Source organism: Mitosporidium daphniae (genome assembly GCF_000760515.2).
Source record: "Mitosporidium daphniae strain UGP3 chromosome Unknown contig-19, whole genome shotgun sequence".
NCBI lineage: Eukaryota > Fungi > Microsporidia > Mitosporidium > Mitosporidium daphniae.
In genome coordinates, this window is record NW_013546623.1 from 1 (window position 1) to 12,948 (window position 12,948).

At 47.1% G+C, this 12,948-nt stretch overlaps 5 protein-coding genes across 5 annotated transcripts; 3 read left to right on the forward strand and 2 right to left on the reverse strand.

The window, feature by feature from the left end:
• Positions 1–679: 679 nt before the first annotated feature.
• DI09_19p10 (uncharacterized protein) lies at positions 680–5,232 on the reverse strand (the record flags this gene model as incomplete). The annotated part of the gene is made up of 4 exons (XM_013383230.1): positions 680–850; positions 924–1,058; positions 1,127–1,562; positions 1,664–5,232. 4 exons carry the CDS (start codon positions 5,230–5,232, stop codon positions 680–682), a joined length of 4,311 nt encoding a protein of 1,436 aa, XP_013238684.1.
• Positions 5,233–6,092: 860 nt separating this feature from the next.
• DI09_19p20 (uncharacterized protein) lies at positions 6,093–8,129 on the forward strand (the record flags this gene model as incomplete). Its single annotated transcript, XM_013383231.1, has 1 exon — positions 6,093–8,129. The coding sequence occupies one exon, from the start codon at positions 6,093–6,095 to the stop codon at positions 8,127–8,129; it is 2,037 nt and encodes a 678-aa protein (XP_013238685.1).
• A 1,610-nt stretch (positions 8,130–9,739) lies between these two features.
• On the reverse strand, positions 9,740–10,070 carry DI09_19p30 (multiprotein bridging factor; the record flags this gene model as incomplete). Its single annotated transcript, XM_013383232.1, has 2 exons — positions 9,740–9,921; positions 9,947–10,070. 2 exons carry the CDS (start codon positions 10,068–10,070, stop codon positions 9,740–9,742), a joined length of 306 nt encoding a protein of 101 aa, XP_013238686.1.
• Positions 10,071–10,223: 153 nt separating this feature from the next.
• Positions 10,224–11,855, forward strand: DI09_19p40 (uncharacterized protein; the record flags this gene model as incomplete). Its single annotated transcript, XM_013383233.1, has 1 exon — positions 10,224–11,855. One exon carries the CDS (start codon positions 10,224–10,226, stop codon positions 11,853–11,855), a length of 1,632 nt encoding a protein of 543 aa, XP_013238687.1.
• A 39-nt stretch (positions 11,856–11,894) lies between these two features.
• DI09_19p50 (Cdc46 minichromosome maintenance protein 5) lies at positions 11,895–12,613 on the forward strand (the record flags this gene model as incomplete). Its single annotated transcript, XM_013383234.1, has 2 exons — positions 11,895–12,091; positions 12,130–12,613. 2 exons carry the CDS (start codon positions 11,895–11,897, stop codon positions 12,611–12,613), a joined length of 681 nt encoding a protein of 226 aa, XP_013238688.1.
• Positions 12,614–12,948: the final 335 nt, after the last annotated feature.

The window sequence follows — 12,948 nt, forward strand, 5'->3', positions numbered from 1 at the left end:
AAAGCTTGAAAACATCTTATAAATTCAAAGCTTGAAAACATCTTATAAATTCAAAGCTTGAAAACATCTTATAAATTCAAAGCTTGAAAACATCTTATACATTCAAAGCTTGAAAACATCTTATAAATTCAAAGCTTCAAAATAGAAAGAATTTATTTCGCCTACCAAAGAATATGCTATTTATTCCCTCGTAGCCATCGCTTTGGATTTGCTTACTCTTAAAGAAGGGGTAGGGGGTTTTCTGTTACATTCAAAAACATATAAATGGCGCAACTCCAAAAAGTAACATTCGTCATAGCTATCGACTGCATCACGTACAGAGGCAATTGCTCTATCTTTTTGTATTATGCCACCACAAGTGCGATGCTCGTCATTAAATAGGGCTTTAAATTTAATATTTGCCGTAATTTTAATAATTTTTTAATTTCATGGACCAAGCCTAAACGGGTCGCCTCTAGCAACCGGTCCAGCACGGTCCCAGAACACCAATGAAAGGGTTCGCTAACCATACATTTCCCCATATGCATTGTTGGATAGTAACCTTCCTACATCTTTAAATTGCAAATTCGAAAAACCAACCCATCCTCAGTGTATCGGCCTGAGCATGTGCACATGGATTGATAATAAATCTGCTCAACCAATAACTGCGAACCGTTTATATGCATATCATTAAGGTGCCTCAGGACGGTGAAACCCAGCCGTGTATAACGACAGCGCCACCGTTTCGATTGCTCCAAATCCACTGTACAGGCCTGTTCTCGCCAACGATCGAAATGACGGCCGGAAGGAGCCGTGGAGCCTTTTTGGAATGCTGTCCAGAGCCCGTCACAATGACCAGTGGCTCCCTAGTCTATTCCATAATTAAAGCATTTCAAATTGCAAGGCTGCATGGGGGTAATCGCAAAGAGTGCAATTGTGCTTACCTCAAGTTGATGCCAGATGAAAAGAAGCTCCCTCGTCAGCATCTGCACCTCGGACACATGCAAGCCGTGGAAATCAATGACAATGTCTCTAGTATTCCAAACCGAGTTGTTCGCCAAAAGAATCAAATATATTGCCTTGTAATGAAGGATGGAAATCCGAGTTGAGAGAATGTCGCCCTATGTTGCTAAGAGCCGCTCCTTACTTTTCGCGCATAAAATGATGCGACACTTGCACCGCCCGAATTCCGCCCAAGCGACTGAAATGCCTCTGAGGCCTTTTGGAACATCAACAGACGCTCTGCAACCAGCGAATGGGCATCATCCCTAAGTTGCTTGATCCTGGGTTCTGGATCCTCATTTTCGTTGAGCGATATGCTATGCAAATCGCGGAATGACTCGCTAGGTCCTTTTTTAAAGCGAACAAATTCAAGAAGCTTGTTGAGAAGAAGTCGCTGCAAGGCTGCTCCAGTTGCTGGAGCCTTCTTCAGCTGTCTGTTCGGTGCCGAAACAGCAGCCTCCGGGTAAATTTCGGGTGCAATTGAGAGGATAGGCGAAAAAAGCGGTGCATCATCAAAATCGTCTGCGTCCTCCTCGAGCTCTCCCATTTGGATTAGCACGGGAGGACTCGCCCAGCAGCCTCTACGCACAGTTAGTATCAAACTGGAACCAATTTTCAATTTAAACAAAATTTATGTAGGTAGTCAAGTTATGATGTCCAAATATCCGAAACAGCCATTCACAGATCTTTGGGCCGGATACGGCGAGCCAGAGCTGCAACATGGGGCCTACAAAGTAGCCATGCTTCAAAGCTTGAAGAGAGCCCATTGTGATCATGAAGGCGATCAAAAAAGAGATAGTGGCCAAAGCAAATCAGATAAAAGTAGCGCTCCAAATACTGCACCTGCAGCGCCAAGTGATCCGAAAGCTTTGGAATGGCCAGTCGCAGATTCTGCACATCATCAAAAGAGTTTATGACGTAATCTACGATACGCTTTGCAGCTGCCCCATTCTCCAGCATATCGACGAGGCCGCGCACCGGTGCGAATGCATTGTCCATATCCTCGGCAGATAAATCTTGCGCCGCCAGTACAACATGAGCGTTCGAAAGGATACTAGATCGACTTTTGTGTTCATGTTTAAGCAGCATCAATGCACAAAGAACAAGACCCGTGGTTGTCCGTCCACGTCCCATCTGACAGTGAAAAAGGGCCATGTTTATCGGCTCAAGTGTACCATTTTGACCGGCCGTTGTTTCCTGGGCATTCCAGAAACTATCAAGAACAGCCGAAATCTCGTCAAAAGCATGCGGAAGAGGAGCCTGCTCATCGCTAATCGGTATTCGGAAATATACAACTTCTTCGACACCTTCGATGGTTGAAAGCGCTTCTCGCGGTGTGCGTACGTCCGCAGGCCCTTGCAAACTCAATCTGTATGCGTGCTGTGTGAGACCGCAGTCGTCCTCCTCAACCTCGCCATGCACCAGCACACTTTTTTCACGATCAACTTCTTCTTTGACCAGTGCAACAAGATCCCCTTCAATCCGCTCAACGTCCCGCGCCGAAATACCAGTGGTAACGATATTTTGAAACGGCCGACAGGCCTCCACAAGGGAAAATGGCCCAGGTCCCAAGTAAAGCACAGGTTCTTCGCGCAAGTTTATCCATAGCAGCCGTATGCGCTGTTTACAAGTGCAGTCCGTTGCTTCCATCATGGCCCGAGCTATTGCCGGCAGGGCCAATAGTGATGGGATGCCTGTGCCTGCCAACACACGTCCGCACCACTTTTTGATTCGAAAATTGGGCGCACCCGCAATTCGTGGTACTGCCTGAGGAAGCCGATGGCACCCGATAAAGTGCGCATCCTTCAGAATGTGATCCGCGTCCATGACGGAAACACCCCTTAGCCCCAGGTCTAGTCCAAAAACTTCTTTTGTATGCATTGCCAGCCGCTCCGTTGTGGATTGAAGTAGCGCTGCATACATTCGCATCATCTCGAGGTGCAAAGTAAGCCATTTGCCAAAACGCTCTCCAAGAAACTTGTCGCGACATGGTCGCTCATCGAGAAGAAAAGAGGCGACCATCACAAGCAGAAAGAGACGCGATATCACTACGCCATGGCGTCTGGGTCCGCTACGCATTGCATGCAACGCGGTCCGTGAAAAGTGGCCCCCACCCAGCTGCTTTGCCACAACGCTGCTGACAAGTTGCCATGCAGCGCGACCATGAGGCGCTGCTCGAACCAACGCCACAATTTTGGGGTCGTCATCTGTACCTGTAGGCATCGGATATGTCTCTTCTTTTTCTTCATGGGCAAGTAACACCAAAAGAAGTGCCATGCAAAACGAAGAACGCGAGCCTTGACGTCCAGAACGGCATTGCACCATGACAACATTTCCTCCGATTGAAAAAAACTCACCAGCAGCCTCAAGAATCGCGACAATGTGTGCAATAGCGGGCTTCGTGTCTCCAGGAAGTGGGATGCGTTTCCAGTGGATCTCAGAACGTGTAACCTTTCGGGCTTCAATAACGGCGGCGGTGGGGCTTCGTATGGTTCCTTGTGGCCATGTGGATGGGACCATGCCTGATCGCTCCTCGAAAAAGAAAAAGTTCTCCCGATCCACGCACGCCTCTAGCAGAGGGCGCAAGTCTTCCGCAATCCGATCTTCTATCTCCGCCAAGCGCGTAGCCGGAACTCCCACAAATGCCCGTAGATGTCTTTTTGCAGTCGCTTCGTCTCGAAGCGACCAAATGCTCTCTTCACCGATATGAACATAAGGTTCTCCACGAAGGTTGAGCCACAAAATTGGTTGGCAAAATTGATCCGAAATTTCCTGAAACTTGAGCATCCATTCGCGCTGATGTTTTAAACTCATTTGTCCGATTCCGATCAGCGAGATGACATTGCCTACCTTCTGATGCAGATTTCGTTTTGCGTTATGGTGCGATAAATTCAAAACACTAGCATCAGCATCAATGCGACATATTCGTTGCTCGTCCGCATCCCTTTTCATGATAAGGGCTGAAGAATGTAGGATGAGCGGAAGGCCGCTTTTAATTCTATTCGCCGCATTGGGTGTACCTGTTAGTGATAAACGCTCCTCTTCCACTGCGATATCACTGATGTTTGCAGGCGAAGGCAAAGGACGAAATAGCCACGATGATGCAGGGCGTTTTGAAAACGCCTGTAGCTGCCCAAAGACAAGATCAGGCATTGTCGCAGACGCCCAGGGCAGAAAGCGATCCGTGTTGCTTTTTTGATCGCGCCAATGTGCAAAAAGAATAAGAGCTGCATATCTTCCAAGCCATGTAGCAGCGGCATCCAAGTTTCCCAAAGAGTGATGATGAAGAATGCGCTCTGTAGGCGTTCTGATGTGCGAGAAATTTTCCTTAAAGTAAAGATTCGCAAAAATTCTATCTACGCACAGCTTTGCCGCCATGCCATCTGGGATAGACCCCACCATAATTGAGATCCTTTCAAAATCTACATGTTCAGGAGCTTGCGTATTCCTCTTTGCTGAGTGGTGGCTCTGTCCCGAAAATGATGAGGCTTTGTGTGTTTTCTCATTGCCATGCTGTGGCAGCAATTCCTCTTCTTTAAGTTGTGTGCAAATATCTTGCTGATGTGGTGGGCTTAAAGGCGATTTTGAAGCAGCCATAATCCTTAATGCAGCAAGGACCACAGAAAGTGGACCTGGAGAGTCGGCATCGCCAATCAAAAATACCTTTCTGTCCCCAAATGTCGACATAAGTTTAGCAAACTGGTCAAGAAATTCCATTGGCGGATCTGAGTCTGTGTCTGAGCCTGTTGGAAAGGCAAGACGGGCGCAGCTTGGAAAAGCATCCGCCAATGCCACAACACTTGAAGATGGCGTATCGACACCTGCGCAAATTTCAGAACAATTTGAAGATACTTCCTTGGCAACTTGGGAAATTTCTGTTGCGCTTTTTGCAGATGGAACCTCTGCGGCGTTATTACTTTGGCCATCTTGTAGACGTTGAACAAGAGCGACGAGGCGTCTCTCCATTGCAGAAAGTGTTTCCCCGGAAAGGAGACCGGTAAGATAATCCCCTTCAAGGGCATAGGGAAGGCCATTGCAAAAAACGACTGGCCGTGATATAATTGCAACCACCAACACTTTTTCCCCTTGCGATACAGAAGAAAGCACAGAGTAAATGGTTTCCAGGGGTGCCAAACCCATTGCCATATGCAGCCCATTTGTAAGCAAAAATGATTGCGGCACTTTTGAGTCTATTTGCAGCCGCAACTGCTTGTCTACAAAAGACCCCGATGGCAATGCAATTGTTTCCATCCCAAAAAATTAATTTTAAATTCAAATTCGAAGCAAAAATTTATACCAGAAAATTTACTTTCGAGCCATGTAATTGGTCTGTAAATATTATTTTTTAAAATGCGTTCGCTACTGTTTGCGGCTCTACTCATCGAATGCATACTGGTCATAGGGCCTGCATTTATGCGCTTGCCAATAAAAAGTCTCCCGGGCCTTTTGAAATTGTTTTCTGGAAATCCGCCACTTTTCTTTTGGAGCTACTATTCACAATTCTATACAGGAGCCTTGCCGCCGAACAAAAAAATTCCCATCTCCATGCATTTGCTGGAGATATGTAAATTTTCGGCCGAATCTCCAGGCACCGCCTTGATGGCAATCCTTCTTTTTGCAATAAGCTCTCTCGTATTGCTGTTCCTTTCTATTCTTGCGAATAAAAAGCTAACCAGGATTATCATTCTTTTTCTCTCCGTTGTCTGTTCTTTCCTATCCATTTGCTACATCTCGTTACAGCATTTTGAATTAAAGGCGGTCTCTTTGGGGTTCCTTTTGTACAGTGCTGCATGCATGATGAAGACGATATTCTTGTTAAAAAATATTAGAAAAATAAGGGCCGATCAGAAGGTCAGCAATTTAGAGGATCCATACATTGGCTGTCGCCATCGGACGGCTCTTAGTTATTGACAAATGCTTGTATTTATAAAGCGAGCCTAGTGGCTCATGTGAAATGAAAGTTGAAGTTTACAAAATTCAAATTTAAATCGGATATTTTAAACCTCACACTTTAAGCACAAAGAGTTGACCTACTATTGGACTCTCCTCCATGCGTCGTTTCAGACTCCGATGATAAAGGTGGCCATCTCTCGCTAGTTTATCGGCTACAAATGCGCCTCATTAATACCCTACTAGTTCTTTTATTTCTAGTGACAGTCATTATTGGAGTATGCAGATGTCCACCGACTTCCCCTGCTGCAGGCTCCGCCAAGGAAGCCACTCCATCCGCTCCAAAAGACGCGGCTCCCAAGGAAGCCAAGGCAGCTGCTCCTGATGCTAGTGCCAAAAAAGAGGCAACTCCCTCTACCGATGCTAAGAAAGAGACCAAGGAGGCAGCCCCAGCTGTAAAGGAAAGCGCAAAGCCTTCTTCTTCTTCTTCTGCGGCACTAAAACCATCATCGTCGTCGTCTTCGTCCTCATCATCAGCATCAAAGTCCTCTGCGGCAAAGCCTAGTCCAACATCTTCTAGCTCCGCCTCAAAATCGAGCACTACGGGTTCTTCTTCCGCATCCAAATCAACCACGTCTTCTAGTTCTTCCGCATCCAAGTCAAGCTCTTCTTCGAGTTCTTCCGCATCGAAAAAACCAAAAACAACAACCACGTCGATATCCAAGCCTCCTAAGACAACAACCTCTTCAACAGTCTCAAAAACAACTTTGCCCAAAACTTCTACAGCGTCAGGAAGTCAATCGTCAGCGGGAAAGTCTTCTGCATCAAAATCATCATCTACATCTACATCTACATCTTCAGCCTCCCAACTAAAGACATCAACGCCCATAACAAAAAATGCTACTTCATTATCGAAGGCGATTCCGACTACAACGAATACCCTCTCAAATGCAACACTGGCAACTAAGAATGCTTCCTCAACCGCTTTGCATACATCTTTGAACGCTTCTGAAAGCTCCTCCGCCACCCATAAAGCCAAGATTGGAACGGTAAACTCCACCATGGGAACGGTAAACTCCACCAGGGGAACGGTAAACTCCACCATGGGAACGGTAAACTCCACCAGGGGAACGGTAAACTCCACCATGGGAACGGTAAACTCCACCACGGGAGCTGTAAATTCCTCGACGGGAGCTATACCTACCGTCGTGGCTGGGTCTGCTCTTGCTGTTGCTGCTGCCGCTGCTGCCGGTGGTGCTTCTGCGCACGAAAAGAGCTCGGCATCGTCTCTCAATACTACAACGTCGCTTAATACCACTTCGTCTATGGGCACAACTGGACAAATATCTAGTACACCCTCATTTAATGCATCGACACCTAATACTACTCTACATAGTAACGGGTCTTATGGCGCAAATACGTCTCAATCCGCGCTAAATTCCTCCACGGTTGATTCAAATCGTACTCTGGCGATAAACGATACCAATTCATCAAACGGAACCTCTTCTCTTGGAGCAACGGGAATAGGATCTGTGAATAACATTTCCACTTCTGGAAGTTCGACGGCTGCCGGAAACATTAGTTCATTAGATGGATCGTCTGCCATGAATACAAGTACTGCCGGCGCATCTGCCATGAATACAAGTACTACGGACGCATCTGCCATGAATACAAGTACTACGGACGCATCTGCTATGAATCCAAGTACTGCCGGAGCTTCTGCCATAAATGCAAGTACTACGGATGCATCCTCCATGAATTCAAGCGCTGCCGGCGCATCGGCAATGCCAATTTCTTCAGATGCGACATCAAACTCGCAGGTCTCATACGGGCCACCATCGACTACGCCACCTGTTATCGCCGATAGCGTTGGTCCCTCGAATCCTCTTCCACAATACCAACAAGGTGCTACCTTTGATCAACAGCCCCCTTTTTCTACTGATCAGTTAGGAGGATCTGCTTCAGTCTCAACCCCCTATGATCAAGCTAGCACTGGTTTGATTATGGATTACGGCCAAGAACAAACCGCATACCTTTCCCCTGTTTCTGAAGATGATCAATCGAACCTCACACTAGAGAGTGATCATCCGATTTCTGTAGCTGATGAGGGTTCCCAAGTGTTTCCCGAAGGCATGATGTGGATGCCCTATGCCTCGCCCTGCCATCTGTTCGGCAAGCATCTTGGAGCGTGGGAATGCCCCTCTACTGCAGCACCTCATAATCTTTCTGTCGATCTTTCTAGCTGCCCATGCAACTGAACTGCCTTGACCGTCTATTTCGAATTCCCCGAATAAACCGCAAAATTCCAATGCTTAGTCATAATTTTTACCACGCTGAAGGTTTCTTGTATCATTTTGAGTCTTTATTTGCCGGTACTTGAATATTAAATTTTCTTCCCAGATTTACATCGGCATACGGCTTTTCCAAATTCTCGTTTCATCTCCCCTTCCTTTCACAAGGCGTATTTTCAAAGGTGCGGCACGCAGATTTCTCAACCGAATTTATCGGTCCAATCATTATGCAAACTTGCAAAGCAAGTTTAGGTTTAGCTAGCCTGTATTGCTCGTTTTGCGTGATTTCTTTTACGATTGTGAAGGCCTTCCACCCTTACTTCCCAACGGAAGATATTTCGAACATTGGGGTTCTTTTTCAGCGTTATTTCCCGTTTTTGACGCACTGCAACCTCCTCGTTATCCTCTAGCGCCACGGCGAAACGCCTAAATAAATTTCTAAACCAGACGTTCCAAGTATTGATCGGTGCACTCGACAGATTTCTTGGCAAGATAAATGGGACACATTTAATGATTGCTAACTTTCTCAAGTCGAGTGCCTTTTTTAGGATGCAAATAAAAGTCTTTCCTTCATGTATCGATCTGAGTACCTTGAAGATCCAAGAAAGCTTGCATTTCGCTGAATTGGGCATATGGAAACTTTTGGTGAAAATCAAAGTGCTTTGTAGATGGCACCTTCCCGGCTTTCATTTGCATGGTCAGAAATATCGATGCAATTTTCCCAATTGTGCAGCCTGCATAATTAGGGGAGTGGCCGTACACGCTGATGGAATATTTTCCAAAAACAGCACCAAATTAACTTGAAGGCTAACTGCCAAACGTGAACGGAGGTGGGTTTCTTTGACGAGCCCCTTCTTTTCAATTGGTACCCTCCTAACTGGCAAATTTACGACAAAGAATGAGGCAGCGATGTAGCGCTAAAGCTAGACGCCAAAGGCCATGCATCCTATTTTCACACGAAACTAGGATTGCCACGAGAAACGCTTTTTCATTTACACAATGTGCATATCCACATTTAGCAAACACAGATGGTTTTCACTTTGAGGGACACATGAGCTTATTAGGGTGGTTGTCGTCACTATCTTGGCCTCCGGCAAAATTATCGAACACCATAATTAGTGTCGACCTAAATTCCGACCTGGTTGAAAGCACAACAACAAAAAGCAACTGACGGCTATACTTTACGATGGGGACATCCATCAACCAAGACTGCATGTCAACGCCAGCATTAAGGATTAAATCAACAAATCTCAAACCGGGAATGGAGCCTCAAAATTTCAGGTAATTTATTTCGCCCGCTTCGGTACATTAAGGGGCGCACCAATGTTTGTGCCTCGAAGCTTGACGCCGAGGACACGCTCGATCTTTGCCAAGATGGTAGGATTGTATAGTCCCTTTCCCAGTTCATAATCATGGATAATGTCTGGCTTCTCAAAGATTTTCTAAAGAAAGCAAAATGCGCATACCGTTGCAAGCTCCTTCTGTGTCAATGGGATCGCTTGTCTTGCCCGCATGATTGCCCTTCCTGAGAATAAGAGAAAAGGAACAGAAAGTTCAAAACAACAAAATTGAAAAGACTAAAAACGGGTCTTTTCAGAACAGCGAAGCAAAAGAAAAACCAGATACAAAACGGATGTAAAATAACACATACCGACATCGTGTGAAATCGTTCTGGGCAATATAATTTCGTCAGACTCGGCTATGTGGCGCTGCTCTGCCGAGGGTGTCGAGGCACTAGGCCTATTGGTGCCCGCATTGTCTACGATAAACGCACACATAATTACATCTCTTTGAAATTTCCACGGGAGACCCCTTAGCAAGTGCCTCATTCACGGCCTTGGTCGAGTGCTGCGGAGGGAGCTTTTTCTTGCGCAGAACGGTGACCTTTTCCCAATCGCTGGTGTCCATGGAAAATTAATCGTATGATTAATAATTTGCAATTAAAAGTTTGCCGTCAATTGGTTTTACGGTTGCAATTAAAAGTTTGCCGTCAATCGGGTTTACCACTGCAATTAAATGTTCATTTAAATACCCTTTAATTCCCAACTAACCCTTAACGGTATGAGCACCGATTTTGATAAGGGTCGTGTCTACTTTGCCGACATGATGAAGATGGGCGGGTCTGCCTCGCCCGCATCCATCGAAGCGCGGGCTGAAGCTGCAAAGCTAAAATTCCGCCGCTTTTTGGAACACTTTACCAATATGGAGGGCGAGTTCGTGTATCGCGAGCAGCTCCGGAAAAACGCCCAGATGCGGCGATATTTTCTTCCAGTGGAGATTGAGCATCTTATCGGCTATGACGAGACGCTAGCAATGGCTCTGCAGAGCAATCCAGTCGAAAATATTGAGGCTTTTGAGGCGGCTGCCAAGGAAATAGCTGCTGCGGCGGCGCAGGACGATGCTCCAGTGTACGTTCAAATTGAAATCAGGTCTCAAAGCATGGAGCCTATGGGGCTACGCACCTTGGAGGTGGGATTTGTGTTATACTTTACCTTGCAGGCATCTAAAATAGGAAAGCTCGTCCGTATTGCGGGAATCATAGTAACGGCCTCTGCACCGATGGCGCGACCTATTTCACTGACCATTGCCTGTAAAGTGTGTCTGGTTATGCGAACCATAACTACAGGAATAGCATCGCTCAACGGTACGCAAGCACTACCGCGGACATGTCCAACAGGGTCCGCCTGTGGGCTCGATCCTTGGGTGGTTTTCCCAGAGCGCTCCAGTTGCGTCGATCAGCAGTCTCTCAAGCTACAAGAGCTGCCCGAAAGTGTGCCAGTTGGCGAGCTTCCACGCCACATTTTGGTGATCGCAGATCGCGAACATGTAGGCAAGACAGCACCAGGGAAGCGCGTACTGATAACGGGGATCTATTGCACCTCTGGAGCTCCAAAGGGAGGCGGTGTTGCCCTTCGCTTTCCGTTTGTCAAGGTGGTGGGGATGGAGCCAATTCAGGGCGGTGGTGACAGCCATTCTGTACCCTCTCCCCTGTGGACAACAGATGTCGAAGCAGAAGCACGACGGATGGTTGCCTTTTCGCGAACGCCGAACATCTATGAACACATCTCACGTTCGATTGCGCCATCGCTTTTTGGACACGAAGAGATCAAAAAAAGCATTGCATGTCTGTTATTTGGTGGCACACGCAAATCGCTACCGGATCGCATGCGCATTCGTGGAGATATCAATGTGCTGATTTTGGGAGATCCCGGAACAGCCAAATCGCAGTTGCTAAAAGTTGTGGAGCGAATTGCGCCCATTGCCATCTACACGTCCGGGAAAGGATCGTCTGCAGCTGGTCTGACGGCCACTGTGGTGCGAGATACGCAGCATCAGGGGAGTGGGGAGTTCTACCTTGAAGGTGGTGCAATGGTTCTTGCAGATGGTGGCATTGTGTGCATCGACGAATTTGATAAGATGCGTGAAGAAGACCGCGTTGCCATCCATGAGGCAATGGAGCAGCAGACAATTTCGATTGCCAAGGCGGGCATTACCACCATCCTCAATGCGCGCACATCAGTGCTTGCTGCCGCTAATCCTGCGTTTGGCCGATACGACGAGACGCGTGCCCCTGGAGAGGTAACATGGCACAAAATGCTTCAAGTCGCACCACATGAAATTCGTTTCGATTTTCAAGCGCTTCACCTTTATTGTCTTCTCCCTGCTTTTGTGGATGTGATTTTTTATCCCTAGAATATCGACTTTTCGACCACAATTTTGTCGCGTTTTGACATGATATTCATCGTGAAGGATGAACACTCCGTCTCTCGTGATACGACGCTAGCACGGCATGTGGTGGGGATACACATGACGGCAACAGGCTCCGGGTCTGCCCCTATGGAGATGGCCGAGGAGGAAGCCTATGGAGACCCTTCTTCTGAACTGGTCGAACCAGAATTTCTTCGCTCGTATATTGCTTTTTGTCGGGCGTAAGTTTGCTTTTTCACGGTAGGAGGTGCACCCCAAGGCTTTCGCAAGGCGCAGCTGCACTACTGATAGACTACTATGTGCGCATGCGCTCTGAAGTCCACGAAATGGAGGTGGCCATGGAGGAGCGGTCCTCCATCCCTATCACAGTGCGCCAGTTGGAGGCAATTGTACGTATTGCCGAATCTTTGGCAAAAATGGAGCTTTTAGATAGAGCCACGGAGGCGCATGTTAGCGAGGCAATCCGCCTCTTCCGAATCTCAACTTTGAATGCTGTGCATGCTGGCCATGGTGGCGAAGCGATGCCGGCCACTCTTATTGCGGAAATTGAGCGTGTCGAGCGAGCCATCAAACAGAGACTTCCGCTTGGCTCGTCCGTCGCCTATGCCTCGCTTTTACGAGAGCTTGTTTCGGTGAAGCGATTTTCAGAGCCAGCAGTGCTGCGTGCAATTGATGCCCTTGTGGCGCAAGAAACGCTGCTTTGGCGTACCCAGCGTCGTGTGATCGTGCGAGCCAACCCCTGATCTCCGATAAAGCCTAATGAATTTTATCGCTGTCAATTGTAATTAATATCCAACCGGCTACCAGTGGGATGTCCGATCTCCTTATAGCTGGCAGGATTTGTCGTAATCAGCGCGGCAAAGTGTGCAGTGCTTTCAACATTTAGCGAATTTTGCTGTGGTACCTTTGCAGAAAACTCGAGCGAATGTGAGCGCTCTATTCTCAACTCAATCAAGAGGCCTTTGAAGTCTCAAAAAGACCAGCGTAAAATTTATAGGTATCAATAGGACCCCGCACAAACCGAAAATTGCCGAAAGCACACTATAAAGCTTCATTCATACCACTTATGCACTCATAG